Raw genomic sequence first — 21,332 nt, forward strand, 5'->3', positions numbered from 1 at the left:
AAACACTTTTGTTAGAAAATATTTTTGTTGAAATAATATTTTTTCTTTTTTTAAACGAATGCAGAAACTTTATCCATACAACCGTGCAACATTTTGCCCACTACGAGTACCACCTGCAATTCATGGTGCACCGCCGAGTGGTAGCAGTGAGTCATATGGTTGCAAAGCGGTCGCCAAACGAAACCACGAAGAAGTACGCTCGCCGTCTCCACGCTCCCCTTGCGGTTGAGTGTGGCGAGCTAGTCGGGTTTACAATCATTGACTGCTAGCAAATTTAGTAGTTGTAGGCTCTTTTCGCACACGGAGAGAAGGCACCCGCGTCTCACAGCATGGCGTTAAACCTGATCATCAACACTAGCAACCCGCCTTTAGGTGAGTGATAACTTCTGGCTGAGTTTTCTAATAAGAAATAGCCATGAGTGACAGCTGAACTGGCTAGGCTGCTAAGTAGCTATTAGCACGGCTACGTGTCCACCGCTGGGATAAAAACACAATCACATTAGTGGCGAATTAGCCTCATTTGTACTCGGATATCTATTTATATTTTTTGTTTGGAATAGGCAAAAATACATCGGCTATTTAGATAGCTTTTGTGCCACCAAAGTAAACAAAACAATGGTGGTATCATGACTTTAAATGGAATAATGTGTGCTGAATCTCCCAATACGTCAATAAAGTGAATGAACAAAAACTGTAACACTGTTACTAATATAAATGTAAGTACTTACACACACACACACATATATATATATATATATATATATATATATATATATATATATATATATATATATATATATATATATATATATATATATATATATATATATATATATATATGTTTTAGCATGCTTGATTGGGGCGTGTACGTGAGTGAGCTTCCAATTAGTGATCGTGTCGTCGTGGCATTCAAAACAAGCGACAAAACCGACGAATAATTTCAGTTACTTTATGCCAAAAAGATCAGTTCTACTTTTATTTTAAGTCTATGCGCGTTGTTTCCTCTGTTGAATCAATATTTTGAACGTTAAATCGTAACGTAAATATAAGTGAGGGTGAAGGTTTACCGTGTGTTGCATCAGCCCAGAAACTAGCCCGAACCAGCGCAAACGGTTGATTTGATGGTGCTATCGAAATCCCCGCATGCATGTTTGTTGGTTGCACTATTATTTGAGTACAAAATGTATTTTTGGTCAGTGTAGAAGTGCATTAAGGACTAACCCTAAGTTTAATAGCGTCGTTCCAGCTTTCACAGCGCTGTCAAAGCGGCTAAACAGCGACACAGAGCTGAGTGGGTACTGCATGCATCAGCTGATGCAAGACTACAAAACACACTTTTAAAAGTCTTCCCTTAGCACCAGATCTCCCACGCTCACTAACAAGACTGCCAGAGAAGAATCAGTTGTTTCACATTGATATCATACTGTCTCCTCAGGAGCCCTCCTGACCGCCGAACACGTGAAAGGAAGCGTGCAGTTGTCAGTGGAGGAAGGCAAGGACACTCGCCTTCACGTCTCTGAGTAAGCCGACAACCTCTGTCTGAAACCAGCTCCGCCCATGTTAGAAGTTAAAAGCTGTTTGTTGTCGTTCCCGCAGTGGCATCGAGTTCAATGATGCAAACTCCATCAGCCGATACTTGGCGCGAGTGGCGCCTGTTCTCGGCCTCTATGGATCCAACCTGATGGAGCAGACTGAGGTGTGTGTACCCTTCTGTGAATCTGTGAATTTTCAAAATTGAAAACTTTCCATGGGAATAAAGAGGAACAAAGCAGAAGAAATTGAAGGTTGTGTTTTGATTGGGGAATTTAAATATAATTGGATAAAAAGTTTTTCCATAATCTTGATTTAAACAACCAGATTTCATGCAATGCAGTAACACAATGTAAGCCCCAATAATAACACAATATGTTCCTGTACACTGGTCAACCTCCATTTTGTGCGTTAAAATTTAGATTAAACTTAATTTTGTCTTTTTCTTTAGCTTCATGAGAGGTTTTTTTTGTGATGTCCGCAGGTGGATCACTGGCTGGAATTCAGCGGCCATCGTCTTTGCAGCCAGCCCGATTTGAGCGCGTCTCTGGCCGAGCTGGACAAAGCCCTGTCGCTGAGAACCTTCCTGGTGGGCCACGCGCTCACCCTGGCCGACATGTCCGTGTGGGCCGCCCTCAAAGGCGAGCGCCTTTAAAAACGCGATCTTGATGAGTTTGTAGTTTAAAACGTTTTGTTAATTGTGGTGTTTTGGCTTCTCAAGGTCACAGCGCCTGGCCCAACAAGGACAAGGCTTTCAGCCATGTCAGTCGGTGGTTCTTTTTCCTGAGTTCTCAGGTTCCTTTCACTGCCTTGGACAACAAATACACCAGCAAGAAAGCTCCATCATCTAGATTAAATGTAAGCCATGCAGTGCCTAGTATTTGTACAGATTGTTTATATTTTATGTGCATGTATTCATTCTTTTGTGCCGATTTTCTCATATGCTTGTCAGTCGGAGGTGAAGGACAAGAAGGCCGATGTCGGAAAGTTTGTGGACCTGCCCGGAGCTGAGATGGGCAAGGTGGTTGTTCGATTCCCACCTGAAGCCAGCGGGTGAGGCTCACCCAGGAAGCTAAATACTAGATTTTGTTAGTCGATTCTCATCTCTTTGTCTTTGCTGTCAGGTATCTGCACATCGGTCATGCCAAGGCCGCTTTGCTCAACCAGCACTACCAGGTCACCTTTAAAGGCCAGCTCATCATGCGCTTTGACGACACCAACCCGGAGAAGGAGAAGGAGGACTTTGAAAAGGTGAGAAACAGAAAGAATCACATTTTGACAGCATGTCATAACATGCCTGTGCATCTTTTCAGGTGATCCTGGAGGACGTGGCTATGCTGCAGATCAAGCCGGACCAGTTCACCTACACCAGCAACCACTTCGGCGTCATCATGCAGCTGGCTGAGCAGCTGATGTCCGAGGGCAAGGCCTACATCGATGATACGCCCCCTGAGGAAATGAAGCTGGAGCGGGAGCAGCGTACCGGGTCCAAGTGCAGGAATAACAGTACGTCGGGAAAACATACTATACATTCGTTTTAGTTGCCAACAATGAATTGTATACCTGCCAATATTGCCATTCGACCTGCAGGTCATTTCAAGGCTAGTTAGTACGGCACGAGCTCCCAGGCAAGCGTTCAGGCATATATTTATTTATTACTGCTGATGTATTCTGTAAGACAGGAGTCAATTATAGACTACTCTTATTTCAATGTAAATGACTTGTTTTGACACCTCCCCCCAAAAAAACAACATATAAAATGATTACATTTAAAGTAATTAATTAAAAGTAGTTGATTACAAATACATTTCAAATGTTTACGAATATTTTTTAAATCTTTGTCCAAACAGCAAAGAGCCAGTATGACTAGAATATGGCTATTTGTATTTTTTTAAAGCTGTGGAGCAGAACATGAAGCTATGGACAGAGATGAAAGCCGGCACCGTGCGTGGTCAGATGTGCTGCATGAGGGCCAAGATCGACATGAACTCCAACAACGGCTGCATGCGGGACCCCACGCTGTACCGCTGCAAGAACGCCCCCCACCCTCGCACCGGAGACGCATACAAGTACTCTAATTAATTACAACAATAATCACAACTGTGACCAGCTGCCTCTGGCGGTCAGCAGGGATGAATTAGAACAGTTTAGCCGTTTTCTGCCAGGGAGTATTTCCAACCTGATTACCATGTCTTGTTTCTCTTCCAGGGTCTACCCAACATACGACTTCGCCTGCCCTATCGTGGACAGCAGAGAGAATGTGACGCATGCCCTGAGGACCACCGAATACCACGACCGTGACGAGCAGTATTATTGGTTCATCAACGCACTGCGCCTGAGGAAGCCGTACATTTGGGAGTATGCCCGCCTCAACCTTAACAACACGGTGCTGTCCAAACGCAAGCTGACGTGGTTCGTGGATGAGGGATACGTGGATGGATGGTGAGGTTGGGCTTGGTTACTAGCGCCGCCTTACACGATGCACAAGTTGATGTCACGGTCACACTTTCTCAGGGACGACCCTCGCTTCCCCACAGTCAGAGGGGTCTTGAGGAGAGGAATGACTGTGGAGGGCCTGAAACAGTTCATCGCAGCACAGGTATGTTCAACCCGTCGGTGTGACTGCTATTGTCCTAAAAGGCGCCAATGTGGCTCTTGAATTATTGGCCAAAGTGGCTATTATGAGTTTAGGAATTAAGCCTTGATGCAAATAGCGTAATAAAGTAATCGACACTGTTGGGTCTGATATTACAGATCCCCTTAGTTACCGACCGTGCACAAAGGAAAAACGAGGCAGAAGCTGTGCTTTGTTTGAATGCAACCGCGGCTGGGGAGAGAAGGGGAGACGTGAGACGTTAACTCACGCTCGGCTCCGTCCGACTCCCTCTCCTCCCCCGGCCACAAGTCGCTTTTATTACAGTTAAGTTTCAGTTTCGTTTCATATAAACATGGTTAAGTTTCTGTTTTCATACGTCATGGAAAAACACAAAACAGTTTGAGCAAGTTGAGCAGCGCCTTAGGCGCCGCCTCTAAACGACAGTTGATAATATAAAAACATAAAAATATATACAGGATATTCTTTAAAATACACACAATGTTAAGACTACTGTTTTAAGCAACTTCACAACACCCACATCGAAAATATTGATAATTGCCCATATTATAAGTAGAGTGCAGCAATTAACCGGTCTTACTATTAACCGTGGTTTTTAAACATCAGGATTAAATGACTGCAGCCGTTCAATAACACCGGTTATTTCCGCTTACATGCGGCGCAAAATAAGTCATGCGGCATAGTTCATAGCTCTTCTGTTTCCACATGGCCCATTTAGCGGGCGCACAACAGTGCAGGGCTCAGCTTTGAACGCCACCCGGGCAGAGTTGCGTACCCGACGACTGTGGGTAGGGTTCCGAGGCGGCCGTGGCCCGGCCTGGACCAGATTGAGTAGACGTGGGTAAAGGGGAGGCCGAAACAAGGCGGCGGCGAGCGAAACGGAGGCCCCGCGGGGCGTGGCGGTTGGGCCTCTCTGGCCGTCGCAGCCGCCGGGAACCGCCGCTCCATCACCACCGACCGACCACCGGCTGCCTACCCAACCCCGGGGCTCCGGTCCACGGCAGGGCGGGGTGCTCCCGCGAGCCCCCACATCCACGGCCGCCCACTGGAGAAGCCATAGGCCGACACTTTTGAAGCCGCGGGGCCGCCATCTTGGGAATCCCAAGAAACGTATCTCGGCATATGCATTATCGCCGCAAAATGCCTACATGAGTAGCGGTAAACTGCACAAATAGCCAGTTTAAAGGCTGTGGATGAACATCTCACCTGTAAATATGGTTGAAATGGAAAGAAATTGAAAGGTGAAAGAAAAAGATGAGTAAAGAGGGTACATACCGTCTACTTGTTATACATAGTGCCCAAACCATATTTTAAGAGTCTGTCTAATCTGCTGTATTTGTTTAATAAGGCAGCAACTTAAAAAATATATATTTTCAGTTATTTATTGTTGTTAAAAGTAAAAAATTTCAAAAAATGCCGATATGATTTTTTTCTTTAACTCATTCACTGCCATTGACGGCTATAGACGTCAAAATTTTATTTGAACTATTTGTATTAGTTTAACTTTTTTTCCCCACTTTTGTTAACTCTTTGACTGCCAAAAAAACATTAAATAACGTTTAGTAAAATCCTATGGAGGAGTGCCAAAGACGTTAAAAGACGTTTTTTTTTCAAAACAGAGGTGAAACTAACCATTTTCTATTTTTGATTACTGAAAAACGGAATAAGGTAGAAACAAACTTTTTTTTCTGATGGAAGATGAGAGTCCAATCTTTCATTTGGTAGTATGTGTGTTTCCATAGTCCAAACACATAATTTTCTGTGGACCTTGAAAAATCAGTCAAAAATGCTTAAATCGGCTGGCACCCACGGCATCCCTTTTCTGAAAACGTCTGGCAGTCAAAGAGTTAATGTCTACAAGAATAACCGTAAAACCACGTTTTTTTCTCAGACAATAATCGTACACCAAAATCTGAAACAGTTGCACCCCTAATTATAAGTAAGTAACACACACAATATGGGTAGATGTCCACCCTAATGCTTGAGATTAATAAAAGATGTTTAAAGGGTGGAATAATGCATTTCCTTGTCATATTTCTAACTGTTGATGAAACATATCTCTTCACTTATAGGGTGGATCCAGGTCAGTGGTGAACATGGAGTGGGACAAGATCTGGGCCTTTAATAAGAAGGTACGGCTTCCCCTCTTATCTTGCATCATTGCACAAAGAATGAGAGAATACTGGAAATGTTACACGGCGCTTTTCTTGAGGTTGCCAAGCCAGAGTAAATAGAGGCTGGCGTTGAAGCTTGCTTAGTGACGAGTTCAGTCGGACAAATAGTATGGCTCGTTCATCCCTTCATTTCCTTTTCACCCCCTTAACTCAATAATACGAGAAGCTTTTCCCCTACCATCCAATAAATCGTACCCTCTTGTGTCCCACATTTACTTTTTCTTTTTCTCATTTGTGCTACATGTTGTTTTCTTGGCTGGCTACTTCACACATGAATCCGGTATGTTCAAATAATAGCCTAATCCGCAGTATGCTGTACATGTTATCTTTTGTGTTTTTTTTCCAGCTGATGTCATGTTAAAACTGATATGTAGCAGTTAAGCAACAATAATGACACATGAAAATAAAAAGTAACAAAGTGGAAATGGCGAGACAAGGATTTTTATACGCATTGTCACAATAAATATGTGCTGAGTCCTGTATTATTTAGTGTGTTTTTTAAGTTAGGTTTACATGTTTTTCGGCCCTCTTAAAATGAATTGATTGCAGGTCAACAAAGTATGGCCTGTGTCCATGAACAGCCCGCTCCCACTTGAACATTTGCAATCAGCAATTTGTCAAATACAGTTACCATTTCTGTATAAATACTTGGTTAATTATTAAACACATTCTAATAATAATTGAGCACATAAAAAAAAATATATATACTATTATAGATATTTAGATATGCAATTTAACTTAATCTATGAATGAGTTTTGTTTTGTTTTTGTTTTTCAATCAAATGTGGCCACTGAGCGCAATTGTTTTCTGCTGTGGTTTCGGATGACAATGGTTGGAGCTCCCGAGTGAGATTGCACTACTTTTTGGAAGGTTCAACATTGGAGTTTGTGCTACCTTTTCCCAACTGTACTCGTGTGTGCATATGTGACGGCATCTCCTCACTCTTGTGTGTTTCCAAGCTGCCTGTTAGCTGCGTGAAGGTACTCCTCTCTGCCACATCCTCTCCATCCTCCTCAACACCCTCCTTCCGTAATTCTGCTTTAGGCTGAGCCGCTGTTAACTTTGGTTGAGATGCAAGAAGGGGACTTTTTTAAGAGCTTGGAAAGAATTAAGTTGCTAAAGTGGATTGTGGACTGAACAAGCAGCTGTTTTTTTTGTTTTTTCGTTTTTTACCTGCATGTAGCAGATTCACTCATTAAGTCTGTTTTCCCCCCTCTCATGTCTCTCCTGAAGGATATTTGATTTTTTTTTTCAACCATATTTAACTTTTCTTTAATCATTGTGTGCATGTTTTAGGTGATTGACCCAGTAGCACCCAGATACACGGCTCTCTCCAGCTCATACGTGGTTCCTGTGTCTGTTCCGGAAGCTGCGGAGGAGATGAAAGAAGTGGCCAAGCATCCAAAGGTGTGCAGTTCTTCCTTACATACACAAGTATACTCTGACACACACACACACATGCAGTGGCTGAGAATCTCACTTCCACGTAGAATGCCGAGGTGGGGATGAAGCAGGTGTGGTACGGACCCCGAGTGCTGGTGGAAGGAGCGGATGCCGAGACGTTCACGGAGGGTGAGGTGGTCACCTTCATTAACTGGGGCAACCTCATCATCACCAAGATCAACAAGTAGGAACCTTAATTATTCATCTCATGTCATATCGTATGCATACACAGTACATAAATGAAATGTGCTGCTTTTTTTTTTTTTATCACTCGAGCAACTGAAGTTTTGGCTCCAAGCACAGAGGAAATAAATCAATGTAGTACAGTTGTAGTTCATGTGATTAGAGCCAACAAATGCACAAAAGGATGCTTCTATTTTAGGTGCATAGTTTATTTATTCAAGTATCTGGAAATTTATTTAGAGCATGTGAGCCATCGTTTAAGTGGGAAATATGCTCACATGGCTTTTCTTTTCCGCTCTGCTCAGAGGGGCCGACGGTAAGATCCTGTCCATGGAGGCGCGCCTGGACCTGGACAACAAGGACTTCAAGAAGACTACCAAGATCACCTGGCTAACGGAGACCGCCGTCGCCCCCCTCCTGCCAACCATCTGCATCAACTACCAGCCCCTCATCACCAAAGCGGTCATCACCAAGGATGACGACTTCAAGGACTACATCAACAGAGACAGCAAGGTGTGCGCCGGTTCGATTGATCTGAGTGGATGTGGACTTGTTATTGACATGACTGTGTGATGTTTCAGATTGAGGAGAAGATGGTGGGTGACCCCTGCCTGAAGTCTCTGAAGAAAGGTGACATTATTCAGCTCCAGAGGCGGGGATTCTACATCTGTGACCAGCCCTACGAGCCAGTCAGGTAAGCAGAAGGAGGCTGATTTAAAAAAAACAACATTTATTATGTATGGCTAGATTGGTAGTAATTTGTTTAGTTTGGAAAAGTGCATCAAAGCTAAAAAATACACCTCTATATTAGTTTATTGCACTTGTCAGAATTGTCAATAAACTGGGTGTGTCCATAATGGCCACTAATCGCGAAAAGTGATTTGTTTTGCTGGTCCTGCTGATCATTTTAAACACAGATATGAGTACAGGCAACTTATTCCTGCCTTTTGTTTATAATCGCGGATACTTCTTTCAAAAGAGGAGAGGCCACATTAACATTACGCCATGTTGCCGTTATGTGTTGCATGAACAATCATTGTGGTGGCTGGCTTGACTTGAACTTACTTTCTTTCTGAAAACTCAACATATGGCAGGCACTACATTTATTTGATATGCGGCCTAATCCTGACAGGATCAAACGTTAAAGGCATTTGCATAGGCATGTTCAATATTAATTGTGCTCGTGTCACTCACGTGTGACGTTTCTATCCGGGTTTTCTGGTCACATGTTCAATAAATTTGCCTTCTATATTTTGAAACTTACTAAATGTGCATGAAAACTCACCATATTTTCAATTTATTAGAATGAAAATATGAAGATTTCGCTGCTGTAAAAAAAAAAAATCAACATGATAAAAAGTACAATAACCGTAAAAAGTTTTACAGAAAAATCCGAGTATCTTATGGTTTTATTATATTGCAATTTGATGAAGATAATGACTTTGTTCTGCAGTCCTAACAGCTGCAGGGAGAGTCCATGCATCCTCATCTACATTCCCGATGGTCATGTCAAGGAGATGCCCACTGCCGGGTCCAAAGACAAAGACAGGGGCAAGGGCCAGGCATCCACCAACACGGTGAATGTCCACTTTGTTTTATTATTTCATTCAACTCTGGGCTGTTTTTAAGGGATTGCGTCCCAGTTTAAAGTAGACAACACCCTTACTCCCCACCCCTCATGTAATGACAACAGTACTGCCGTACTTCTTGGTCAGGCCCCTGCTGCTGCCAAAGCGTCTCCAGCCGCTGCCAAAGCGTCCCCAGCCGCTGCCAAAGCGTCCCCAGCCGCTGCCCCTGCGCCTGCACCCACCTCTTCCGCCACAGTTTGTGAGCTTTTCTCGAGCATCGTCGCTCAGGGAGAAAGTGTCCGCCAGCTGAAGACAGCCAAAGCGCCCAAAGAGGAAGTGGACAAGGCCGTGAAGCAGCTTCTTACCCTGAAGGTAAACCTTTTCATATGCAGTGAGCCCTCGCTATACATGAGGGTTAGGAACCAATCCCTGACGAGAAGAACAAAAATCTGCAAATTATGTTTAAACGATGGTGTGATTAGGTGCGAACAATTTTATGAACAATTAACCAAAAATTTAGATTTTCCTTTATGGTTTACTGTAAATCATTAAATCCTAATTGTGATGATCAATGAATTTATTCCTTTTTTTTTTCTAGGCTAAGTTTAAGGAACAGACTGGATTGGACTATAAGCCGGGTATGTCTCCCCCTGCCCCTGCCTCCGCCCCAGCTTCAGCTTCCCCATCAGGAGATTCTGCTCCCTGCCCGTATACACGCGTCTCTCAGCAGGGCGAGCTTGTCAGGAAGCTGAAGTCAGAGAAGGCGCCAAAGGTAACTCGCCACAATGTTTTTACAGTGGAACCTCCAACAAAGCCTGTTCTGTTACAACTAGTTGAGTTTTGAAGAAGTTCTAATTTCAAAACATTAGAAAGAAAATAAAGTTAATTTCTTCATGATGAAATCTTTATGAACTGTGCAAGCAATGGATCACTGTGTGTGTTTAGATGAGAACTTGGAAAAAGTATGGCTCAAGCTCACCGCCATTAAATTTATATTAGGGGTGTGCCAAAAAATTGATTCTCATAAGAATCGCAATTCTCATTTAGTACGATTCAGAATGGCTTTTAAATGTCAAAAAATCGATTTAATTTAAGTTATTTTTACTGTCTTGCCTTTGTTGTTTGTGTGTGCCTTTTATTGGGAGCACTGTTCATGTTGTACACGATTTGGCCACTTAGGGACAGTGTGGTTCCGTTCATTCTGTTACACTGTTAAGTTGGAGTCAAAAGATTCCAGTCAAAGATTCCCACCTCTAATTTATATATTTGGCGTGCCAGATGACGGATGATGAAAATTGCAGTTAAACTACACACATTGTTGCAATTTTGTCCTGTTTGACTTGGGAGGTTCCACTGTATTTACACGATATAGTCACATCACATGCATCCAACCATCCATTCCTTCAGTGGTGCTAGTCAGTACTCTGCTTGTTTGTCTTGTTCCTCATCTGTCCGTCAAGTTCATCCTCACACCGTCTCATCTTTGGCCGCTAATGTGTCATGTCGTCCCGCTAATCGTCGTCTCCCCCACCCCGAGTCATCACTCGCATGGCTTTTGCGTTCAGTTGTCACGCTGTTACACGCTAATGTGTTGATGGTACCAGGACCAGATCGACGCGGCGGTCAAGCAGCTCCTGGCACTCAAGGCCGAGTTTAAAAAGTTGACGGGTCAGGATTACAAACCCGGGATGGCCCCGGCTACTGCTTCCACTGCTCCTTCGTCTGCTGTGACCTCTTCTTCTTCCTCCTCCCGCTCCTCCTCTTCTTCTTCTGCTTCATCCTGCCTGTACGAGCGTGTCGCGCAGCAGGGAGAGCTTGTGCGGAAGCTCAAGTCGCAAAAAGCACCCAAGGTATACACATGATTGTTAAGATGAGAGTTTAAAACTGATTTGAATACATATCAACTTGCACTGAGTTTTAGGCCAAGTTTATCATTTCAAATAAAACTTTAAAAACAAAGTAAGTATTTCAAATTAGAGAGTCGAGTATGGGTTAGGGTTTCATGCTATGGTAACGGTTACAAGCATTGGCTGCTAGGGTTTCGAACAAATAACATGGTTTCAAGCCAGTGTTAGGGTTTCAAATTCAAATGTCAATTTTGGGGTTTTGTTTCAAGCCAGGCTTTAGCTTTCAAAAAGTAAAGTTAGGCTTTAAAAGTTTTAAGCAAGGCTTGTTCGCTGTGATGGCTCAAATGCCAATGTTAGGATTTCAAAGGAGGGGCTTAATCCAACTCGCACTCAGCAGTCACTTGTTTAGCTATATTTTTATTTTTGTTCTCCATTAGGACCAAGTGGACGCAGCGGTCAAGCAGCTGCTCGCCCTGAAGGCAGAGTACAAGCAGGCCACTGGCGAGGAGTACAAACCCGAGGCAGCTCCGGCCCAGAAAGCTCCAGCTCCAGTTCAGAATGACGCTGCCGCTGCCACTGGCCTCTTTGAGAAGGTGGCTCAGCAGGGAGAGTTGGTCAGGAAGCTGAAGTCTGAAAAAGCCCCCAAGGTGAGACCCAACAATTAAAGCATGAGTGGTGGTTATGGATGCAGTAAACCCTCACATATTCACGGCACTCATTTGTGTGCGTGTGCGTGTGCGTGTGTGTGTGTGTGTGTGTGTGTGTGTGTGTGTTTGTTTTGTTTTTTACATATCATCTCTTAATTCCTGAAAACGGATTTATATGCGTTTTTCAGCATAATTTGTGCTCTAAAATGACAAAGATGGCGCTAAAGCCCACTAACAGAAAATATTACTATTCGCAACAGGGGACGATGGGGAAAATGGGAACCATTTTGTGCAGAAGGTCACACATCACAGAAGCTGTCTGTTTCAGGATCAGGTGGATGAAGCCGTGAAGACTTTGCTGGACCTGAAGAACAAATACAAGACACTCACCGGGCAGGAGTACAAACCAGTGGCGGCAGCTGGCGGTGAGGACAAGAACCGCAAAGAGAGAGAGAACAAGTCTGAGAAGCAGGGAGGAGGAGCTGGAGGTGCAGCAGGAGGAGCTGCCGGAGGAGCCAAGAAGGGGAAAGGAGACAAAGCAAATCAGGGCAAGGATCCTGCCGGAGGTGCTGGTGGTGCAGGAGATGGTTCAGGACCCAAGAAACAAACGCGGTGAGAGCAGGACAGAGGTGGCCGAAGTATTGCCTGCTCTGTTCTAGGCTAAGAACAACAGGATCTAGCAATTAATCATATATAGTCTTTCTTGGGATATTGGATTCGTCCATCTTGTGGACGTGATTGACAGCTGTTTTGTAATACCCCTTCTGATTTAAATCTGCCTTCATTCTTTTCAGTTTGGGCTTAGAAGCTAAGAAAGAGGAGAACCTGGCAGACTGGTATTCTCAGGTACATTCAAATACGCTCACTTGACCACAACATTTTCTTGTGGTATATAATACCCGTGTGTTGTCTACAGTAGTTCTGTTCACTGACCATTTGTCCCACGCAGGTGATCACCAAGGCGGAGATGATCGAATACTACGACGTGAGCGGCTGCTACGTGCTGCGCCCGTGGTCCTTCGCCATCTGGGAGGCCATCAAGGACTTCTTTGACCGCGAGATCAAGAAGCTGGGTGTGGAGAACTGTTACTTTCCCATGTTCGTGTCACAGGCCGCCCTGGAGAAGGAGAAGACGCACATTGCAGACTTTGCTCCAGAGGTCATCTAGCACAGAAATAATCATAAGGTTATACATCGATGAAAAACATTTTTATAAGTCCGTTGTCTTGTTTTCCAGGTTGCCTGGGTCACACGTTCAGGGAAGACAGAGTTGGCCGAGCCCATTGCTGTCAGACCCACCAGCGAGACAGGTCAGACATCGTTTTAAAAATTCAGATTTTTCGGTGTAGTGTGATTTCCTTCCAAAGTGTTTTTAAGTGTTTTTGTGTTGACTTGCGTCAATAAGTAATGATAGACATCTTTACCACAACACATTGCCTGGAGAACTGAAATTTATGAAAAGCAGACCGAATTGAAAGAGAATTATTTGAAAGTTGAGCGAAAAATAATGTTGGATTGAGGGGACAATGGTTTAAATGACCTTTTTTTTTTTTCATTTTTTCCCCAATCAATGACTTTTGTAGACTTTTCTACACAACGGTCAAGTTGTTTTTTTTGTTTGTTTTTAAGTCATACCTAAAAAATAACTCTCTGTTTTTGTGTTTTAGTGATGTATCCAGCCTATGCCAAATGGGTTCAGTCCCATAGAGATCTGCCAATCAAGCTCAACCAGTGGTGTAACGTAGTGGTGAGTCAATTTCCCATTCAGTACTTTCGGGCTTTTGAAGTTAGACAGCATGAAATCTTACGTCTTTGCCCCATCTCTCGTCTTGCAGAGATGGGAGTTCAAACACCCTCAGCCCTTCCTGAGGACTCGTGAGTTCTTGTGGCAGGAGGGACATACGGCCTTTGCTACCAAAGAGGAGGCTACTAAGGAGGTAACCATGATAGATTTACCATAGGAGGTTCTTTCAGAAATTAGTCCTGTAAGGTGGTTAATCAGTTTTTATTGATTAATTAGAATTTATTTGCCCGTTTTTTTTTTTTTTTTTTTTTTTTACAAGCTGCTTTCATAGTTCAAAGAAGAAGAAGACATTCTCTGACTTACACCTTTGATCCTGGTGCCCAAAAACATGTATTTACAACGTGATTACAGTACTGTGCCGCTTAATAATGACACTTTCTCACAGCATTAATTTTGACATTTTAACTCTTTCATTGCCAAGTGTTTTCCTAAAAGAAAACCCCTAAAGTGCCAGCCGATTTTGAGCATTTTCACTCATTTCCAAGGCTGCCCAGAATATTGTTAAGATTGGATTCCGCTCTTTCATTAGAAAAAAAAAGTTTGATCCTACCTTATTCCGTTCTTTAATAATCGCCATTTGAAAATAGCTTGGTTTCACAGGATTCACCAATCTCTCACAAAATGAGGAAATTTGTTTTTTGTAAAAAGATGCATTTTCTGCACGACACTAATAATTTTGTTTTTGTGACATCTCAAAGATCTCAACAGTCCTTCCCTTCATCTAACAAGAATAAAAATAATTGAAATGTATTTTTGATGGCAAAATAATTTATTTACAGAAGATATGTGTCAACAAAAATTTCCACATTTGGTAAATTACTTACAAAACGTTTGGCAAATTATCAGGAATGTGTTTGTGTACATGTGTTTTAAACCCAATAAACAAATGGTGGTAAAGAGTGAAGTACAAGAGAGAAGCACTCTCCTGTGTGCAAAGGTACATTGCAGGATCTGCACATGATCTTCTTTATGCAATGGCAACAACTACTGCCCTCAAGTGGTCACCATTTAACCATTACAGTGCCTCCCGGGCTTCAGATGAGGAGAGACGTCCAAGAGTCTAATCCACCCATTCATATAAAAAAAAAAAAAAACTTAGTTGACGAGGAGACTCGTCACTGGCACATTTCATCATGCTTTTATCTGACGAGAATTCTCGTCATTGGCAGGAAAAGAGTTAAGAATCTGCCTCATTATATCTGTTTTCCACTTTGCTTTGTAGGTGCTTCAGATCCTGGACCTGTACGCCAGAGTGTATGAGGAGCTGATGGCCATCCCAGTGGTGAAAGGCAGGAAGACTGAGAAGGAGAAGTTTGCAGGAGGAGATTACACCACCACCGTGGAGGCCTTCATCTCCGCCAGCGGCCGAGCCATCCAAGTATATACCGCCTCCATGGGAGCTTGCTGGGGAGCAGTCTGAACTGGTTTGCTAACCTTTGTGTTTGCTGGCTGCTGCAGGGTGCGACGTCCCACCATCTCGGTCAGAACTTCTCTAGAATGTTCGAGATCATGTTCGAAGACCCCAAGAAGCCTGGCGAGAAGCAGTTGGCCTTCCAGAACTCTTGGGGTCTTACCACCAGGACCATTGGCGTCCTCACCATGGTGCACGGAGACAACAGGGGCCTGGTGCTGCCACCCAGAGTGGCCTGTCTTCAGGTAGACACTCGAGTCTGCACCGTACTTCATCTTCAACTGAAGTTAGTTGCATGTAAAGCTGGGCGATTGAGTTTTGATGATTCATTAAGATTTATTTGTCAGGAAGATTTTTTTTCTCCATTTTTTTAAAGCTCGTGTGTGTGTGGCTTCCATTCACTTTTTAGTCACAGAAACTTAAGAAATTAAAAATACAGTTCAACTGCGATTCTACTTTCACAACGGTTCAGCAGCGTCGCTCGATTTGTGACGGACCTCAACAAATGTTTAATCCGCAGTAGAAACGCATGCGCTATATAACAGTATTTAATTTGAAGGCCATATTGTCAAGTCCTGCTTACATGGATGCTCAGGTTGTCATCATTCCATGCGGAATCACAGCATCACTGCCAGACCAGGAAAAGGAAGCGCTGATGAACCAGTGCGCCAAATACCTCAACAGGCTGCAAGTCGCCGACATCAGAGTCAAGTGCGACAGCCGCGACAATTACTCACCAGGATGGAAGTTCAACCATTGGGAGCTCAAGGTCGAAAGTCGCCACCTTAACAGAAACCATTCCTTTCAAATTGGTGCGAATGAATGCCTTGCTTTTTCCCCAGGGGGTTCCCATCCGTCTGGAGGTGGGCCCGAAGGACATGCAGCAGCGGCAGTGCGTCGCTGTGAGGAGAGACACTGGCGAGAAGGTGACCATCCCTGAAGCCGAGGTGGAGAAGAAACTGGCCGCCATGTTGGAGGACATTCAGATCTGCTTGTTCAATAAGTAAGATTGATAGAGCATTGACATTTGATTGCTTTTACTCCTCCCATGTGACCTTTACTGTTTTTTATCGGCACGTTAGGTAATAATTAGCATTTGTCTGAGCAATACGGCTCATGAATAAAGTCTCTAATTTCTGTTTTTATACAAAAAAAAAAAAGTTAAAATTTGTGTCAGTGATTAAAAACAAAATATATATATATAAAAAAACAAAAAAACAGGTGGTGCCACTGTCTGTAGTGAGTCTAGTGACTTATTAACAATGACATCATACCATCCGTCAATCAAAACATACTGCTCAGGAGTGGATGTGACATCCGTAAAGCTGACGTTAAGGGAAAGGAAGAAACGCAATTAAAATGACTGGGCAGGAAATCTTAGCATTATTCTGGCGCACATGTTCATCAATTAGAAATTAATATAAACACTCAAATATACTTTGTGTTTGTTTATTTATTTTATTATTATTTCTAAACAGAGCATCACAAGACCTGAAGACTCACATGGTGGCTGCAGAGACGATGGAACAATTCCAGAAGGAACTTGACTCTGGCAAGGTGAGGAGCAGGCACCACCCAGAGGACGTCCTCTCCTCAGTCTCACCGTGCTAATTAAAGCGTACACACATTCCGATATTTAATATGCGTGGTACTTGTGTTTTATAATCTTCAAGACATAGCCGGGGGAAAGCTCAAAAGCAGCCCGATTACCCGATTGTATCTAACCTCCTTAATGCATGTTGTTCCGTTCGGCAGATTGTCCAGATTCCGTTCTGTGGTGGCATGGAGTGTGAGGACTGGATCAAGAAAACCACTGCCAAGTATGTCAACGTGTCCTCTTTCTGCTTCTTTTGCAGTTTTAGCGTGCTAATAGTTGTGTTTTGTGTGTCAGGGATCAAGACCAGGAGCCAGGAGCGCCATCCATGGGCGCCAAGAGTCTGTGCATCCCCTTCTCGCCACTCAAGACGCTGCAGCCCGGTCAGCTGTGCATCTGCAGCAAGGCGCCGGCTCAGTACTACACCATGTTTGGACGTAGCTACTGAGAATGTTATGTAGCAGTAAAGGGCTTTTTATTCCCTTCCTTTCATCTATTCTTTTTTTTTTTGTATTGTATCTCTTGTGGGAGGGTTTTCAATGGCACTTGTAGTCTTCTGTCATTTAGTTGTTTGTTTTTCAAAGGAAAACATGCTATCGTTGGACGAGGGGGTGAGAGAACTCACATGTGACAGATACAAAACATTTTCTTCCACAACAAATAGAAAATAATTCATAAATACTACCGTATTCATCATGGGGAACCAAACAGTCATATCATGAACTATCTTGGAATTAATGGAGCCTCTCTCAGGTACTCTCAACTTGAGTTTTGAATCGTTTTTTTCATCCAGCTCCCTTCTGCATTGGCTTGCATTAAAAAAAAAAAAAACATCAAAAACATCTTGTTGATCTGCAGCAGTCCAAACATGATGTATAGCTGGCTGTGTGAGCCAGCTATGTATCCTCTGGCGTCAATATGAACAACTTGAGATAATAAACTTACTTGAGTGGCAGTTTTTGTTCTTGTTTGTACCAAATTGTACAACTTTACATGACATTTAACACAAATTTGTCGAACTTTACATGACATTAAACACAAATTTGTCGTTTGAAAGTTAGGTTGATATAACTGCACAATAAAAAAACAAAACGTGAACCTGTCAAACTTGTGGCGACCGCGCCCGTCATAACGTCCCAACAAATCACGTCCTGCTTTTATTTTCAAAGTAAGAAAATTAACTGATTTTAATCTATTGATTGTTGGTGTTGGATTAAGTCTGAACTCATTTAGATATTAATTTTGAGAAGGTCTACAGTATTACGTTGCAATATATTTAAATATTTTAATTAACATACATTTCACGAAACTTCTTAACTTTTATTGCAGCGGGGGTGTTTAGGGGCGGGGCCAGGAAACAAGTCAATCAGAGTCGAGCTGCTGCCTTCTTCATTATAGTCACCCTCCCTATCCCGCTGAAGGGTACCGAGTCCGAGCCGAGCGTCGACGATCAACGCCGAACTCTTCATAACATGTCACCCAGGTACTAATCTAAATTCTCCAAGACAAAATGAGCGACAGAGGTCTATCGGACGAGCTGGCGGCGGCAGCGTGCAAAGATGGAGACCCCATTACCAAGGTAGGGTCGCTTGTTGTCACTGTTTTGTCGCGAGATTCAAGTTTTGTTTGCCCTGTCAAAACCTCGGTTCGGGCCAGCCTAGCAGACACCATTTCCCTGTGAGTGCACGGGTTGCGTCCATTATCGGACATGATCCAAGTTGTCGCGTCGTGACTCTGCATATATTTTAAATATATATTTCTGTTTTCTCTTTTTTAATAAAAGTGTTAGGTTTGTGGTGATCGTGTGTGATTTTAGTTCAGTAAGTGGGTACGATCAACATTTTGGCGGAAGGCAGGCAAGTTGGAGTTAGCACTACGAAGCTAACTTGAGTGACAAGCACCCTAGCCTGAAGAACGACGAGAATTCAACAAATTCCACATTTTCCATCCAATTCAAACCATTACAACTTCAAAATATTCACAAAACTCTGAGCATCCGGGGTATCAGTTTTCCACATTCACCAAAATTCCAGTTTACGCGAAAGTAATTCCCATTTTAATGAATGGAGGCAGCTTTTATTGTGTAACTCATCCTTCCATTTTCCACAACAGATTCAAAACATTCCAATTTAAAACCGATCCACTCTTTAGGTACCATAGTGGTTACCAAAATGTCATGAATGAGATTTATGGTGGCAAGCTAGGGATAAACAGTTCTCTTATCCTTAGTTGGAAAAGTTTGAATGTGTTGAAAAGTAAAAGTTTTTAAATTGCGTTTTTCTTTCCAAATTTCTCATCCAGTTCAATCCATTCTAAGTTCAATGTGTTCAAGTTACCATTCAGGAATAGGCTCATGCTGACATAAACTGTATTTTTAAAAGGTGTTGTATGTTTAACTTGCATTTTCATGCCTTTTACTTGTGACGTGTAATGACAAAGTTGAATCGAATCTTAGCTCATATTCACATTTCCCAATTTTTTCTACGTTCCTACAGAAATTGCACTTTACAATTTTCCTTATACTACACACATACGAAACAACTAATACTTGTTTTGTGGAAATGCACGTTCATGGAATTTGTTGAAATTCTTTTGGCTTTTTTTCTCCCGCGCCTCGCGCTCTGACAAGTAAAAATGACTCCGTGAATGTTTGCCCTGTCTGCTGCCATTCATTCAAACTGACAGGAAAGTGTTCAGCATTTTAGTGTGAGCTCAGGATGCTGCAACTTTTAGCGTTGAAAAGCCCTAATAAGTCTCTCACATTTTATGCCCTAGCTAAAAACATAAATAAAGAAAATGTAAATGCAGCTGGTATACCTTGAGGTTTTACCATTTTGAATTTAAATTTTTGAGAAAATGTACACGCTGCCATGAATCACCGATCATGCCTCTTTTCCACTCTTAATACAGCACCTTTTTTTTTTTTCATTAACAAACATTTCTGACCTTACCTCCTTTTCCCAGTGTGAAGTCTTTCCAAAGCTTTTTATGTGTCACCAATATGAAAGAGCCTTACCCAATTTTAAGGCTGGTTAACTTGTCATGACACACACACAGGTGGGAATAGTTGTGGACGCTCACACACAGATGCCATTTGGCTGGATTAAATTTTTGACAGGCTTGTGTCAAAATATGAGATTTCGTTCAACCTTCAGTTTCGTACACCTTTGAAAAGATTCAATTGACTCTCTAGTTATACTATAGTATGTATGTAAAAAAAAAAAAAAGCACTTCCTGTATGTTGTGCAGGATTTCATGATGCAGCAGACGATGCTGCGAGTGAAGGATCCGATTAAATCCTTGGATTTCTACACCAGGATCCTTGGCATGACGTGAGTATTAACACACGATTATTCGAATGGAGCTATTTGCGTTGTGTGTGAGGTTGTATTGATTGTGTGTGTCCCCCCCCCCCATCTCCCTTCCCAGCCTGCTGCAGAGGTTTGACTTCCCCTCCATGCGCTTCTCCCTCTTCTTCCTGGGCTACGAAGACAAAAACGAGATCCCCGCCGACGTAAAGGAGAGGACGTCCTGGACTTTCTCCCGCAGGGCCACCATCGAGTTGACGCAGTAAGGGTCTCGCCGGCTTCTTAAAATGGTCGCTTTTATTCAGAGAGCAGCACCTTTCGTGTTTTACTTGTGACGCTATCAGTTGAACACTCCTTGTGGTTTAAAACAGGCTCAGCAGACTTCTGGCAGCTCTGGTGCGGTAGCTTAGGTTTCCCACGTGTTGACTTCATGCAGCACTTTCTCTTCTAGTAACTGGGGTTCGGAGTCTGACGAAAGCCAGTCATACCACAACGGAAACTCTGATCCACGCGGCTTTGGTAAGCGTGGACATTGTTTAGTTAGTTAGTTAACACGTTTTATAACAACACCGATTTGTGTTTACCTTACTCTTTCTTGACAGGCCACATCGGCATCGCCGTGCCGGACGTCAACAAGGCTTGCAAGCTGTTCGAAGAGCAAGGCGTCACCTTTGTTAAGAAACCCGACGACGGTGAGATGTTTGACATTGACTTGAAAATTGTGTTTCCCAATCTTTATTGTTAGCATTTGAAAAATCTCAGGGCAAACCACCAAGTAAAATGAAATAATGATGACTTTCTTTTTGTTTTGTTTTTTTTGTTTTTCATTTCCCAGGTAAAATGAAAGGTCTGGCTTTCATCCAGGACCCCGATGGCTACTGGATCGAGATCCTGAGTCCCAACAATATGATTTCCATCACTTCTTAAAAACGGGATGAGAGCAAAGCATGGTGCTTTTAAGGGAAGATCTTGGTTGTGGAGCACAGTGTGGGAAAATAGTTGAAACATCAAGTTGGAGACATGCAAGCTCCTCCATAATGGGACATTTAGATTGAATACATTAACCATTTTTGTTCCGAAATGACTTTAATTTGAGTGAAAGTGTGATATGCTGCTGCTGGTAATAAATGTGAGCTGGCGTTCAAATGCAAGTGAGAACATTTTCCTCTGGTGCTTTTCGAAATAAAGTGACAAACTGCGCTACTTTT

General features: G+C 42.9%; 2 protein-coding genes across 4 annotated transcripts; both read left to right on the forward strand.

Annotated features, from left to right (window-relative positions):
• The first annotated feature begins 192 nt into the window (after positions 1 to 192).
• eprs1 (glutamyl-prolyl-tRNA synthetase 1) lies at positions 193 to 17,771 on the forward strand. 3 transcript variants are annotated; one of them, XM_077563951.1, is made up of 35 exons: positions 193 to 372; positions 1,436 to 1,520; positions 1,597 to 1,696; positions 2,015 to 2,171; positions 2,252 to 2,388; positions 2,483 to 2,583; positions 2,655 to 2,781; positions 2,844 to 3,036; positions 3,428 to 3,599; positions 3,739 to 3,972; positions 4,045 to 4,129; positions 6,217 to 6,276; positions 7,279 to 7,299; positions 7,616 to 7,726; positions 7,810 to 7,946; positions 8,251 to 8,458; positions 8,527 to 8,639; positions 9,399 to 9,522; positions 9,661 to 9,885; positions 10,112 to 10,285; positions 11,118 to 11,363; positions 11,798 to 12,007; positions 12,336 to 12,619; positions 12,802 to 12,853; positions 12,957 to 13,166; positions 13,245 to 13,317; positions 13,675 to 13,754; positions 13,843 to 13,944; positions 15,034 to 15,189; positions 15,270 to 15,467; positions 15,818 to 15,991; positions 16,065 to 16,225; positions 16,701 to 16,779; positions 16,978 to 17,042; positions 17,114 to 17,771. In XM_077563951.1, the coding sequence occupies exons 1-35, from the start codon at positions 330 to 332 to the stop codon at positions 17,262 to 17,264; spliced, it is 4,848 nt and encodes a 1,615-aa protein (XP_077420077.1). In that variant the 5' UTR covers positions 193 to 329; the 3' UTR covers positions 17,265 to 17,771. The 3 variants fall into 3 exon arrangements, with proteins under 3 accessions (XP_077420077.1, XP_077420078.1, XP_077420080.1); XM_077563952.1 differs by lacking the exon at positions 7,279 to 7,299 and having other exon boundaries at positions 194 to 372; XM_077563954.1 differs by lacking the exon at positions 11,118 to 11,363 and having other exon boundaries at positions 195 to 372.
• A 412-nt stretch (positions 17,772 to 18,183) lies between these two features.
• On the forward strand, positions 18,184 to 21,327 carry glo1 (glyoxalase 1). Its single transcript, XM_077563968.1, has 6 exons — positions 18,184 to 18,395; positions 20,066 to 20,148; positions 20,246 to 20,386; positions 20,576 to 20,643; positions 20,727 to 20,816; positions 20,960 to 21,327. Exons 1-6 carry the CDS (start codon positions 18,327 to 18,329, stop codon positions 21,049 to 21,051), a joined length of 543 nt encoding a protein of 180 aa, XP_077420094.1. The 5' UTR covers positions 18,184 to 18,326; the 3' UTR covers positions 21,052 to 21,327.
• Positions 21,328 to 21,332: the final 5 nt, after the last annotated feature.

Source organism: Vanacampus margaritifer, chromosome 4 (assembly GCF_051991255.1).
Source record: "Vanacampus margaritifer isolate UIUO_Vmar chromosome 4, RoL_Vmar_1.0, whole genome shotgun sequence".
Classification (NCBI taxonomy): domain Eukaryota; kingdom Metazoa; phylum Chordata; class Actinopteri; order Syngnathiformes; family Syngnathidae; genus Vanacampus; species Vanacampus margaritifer.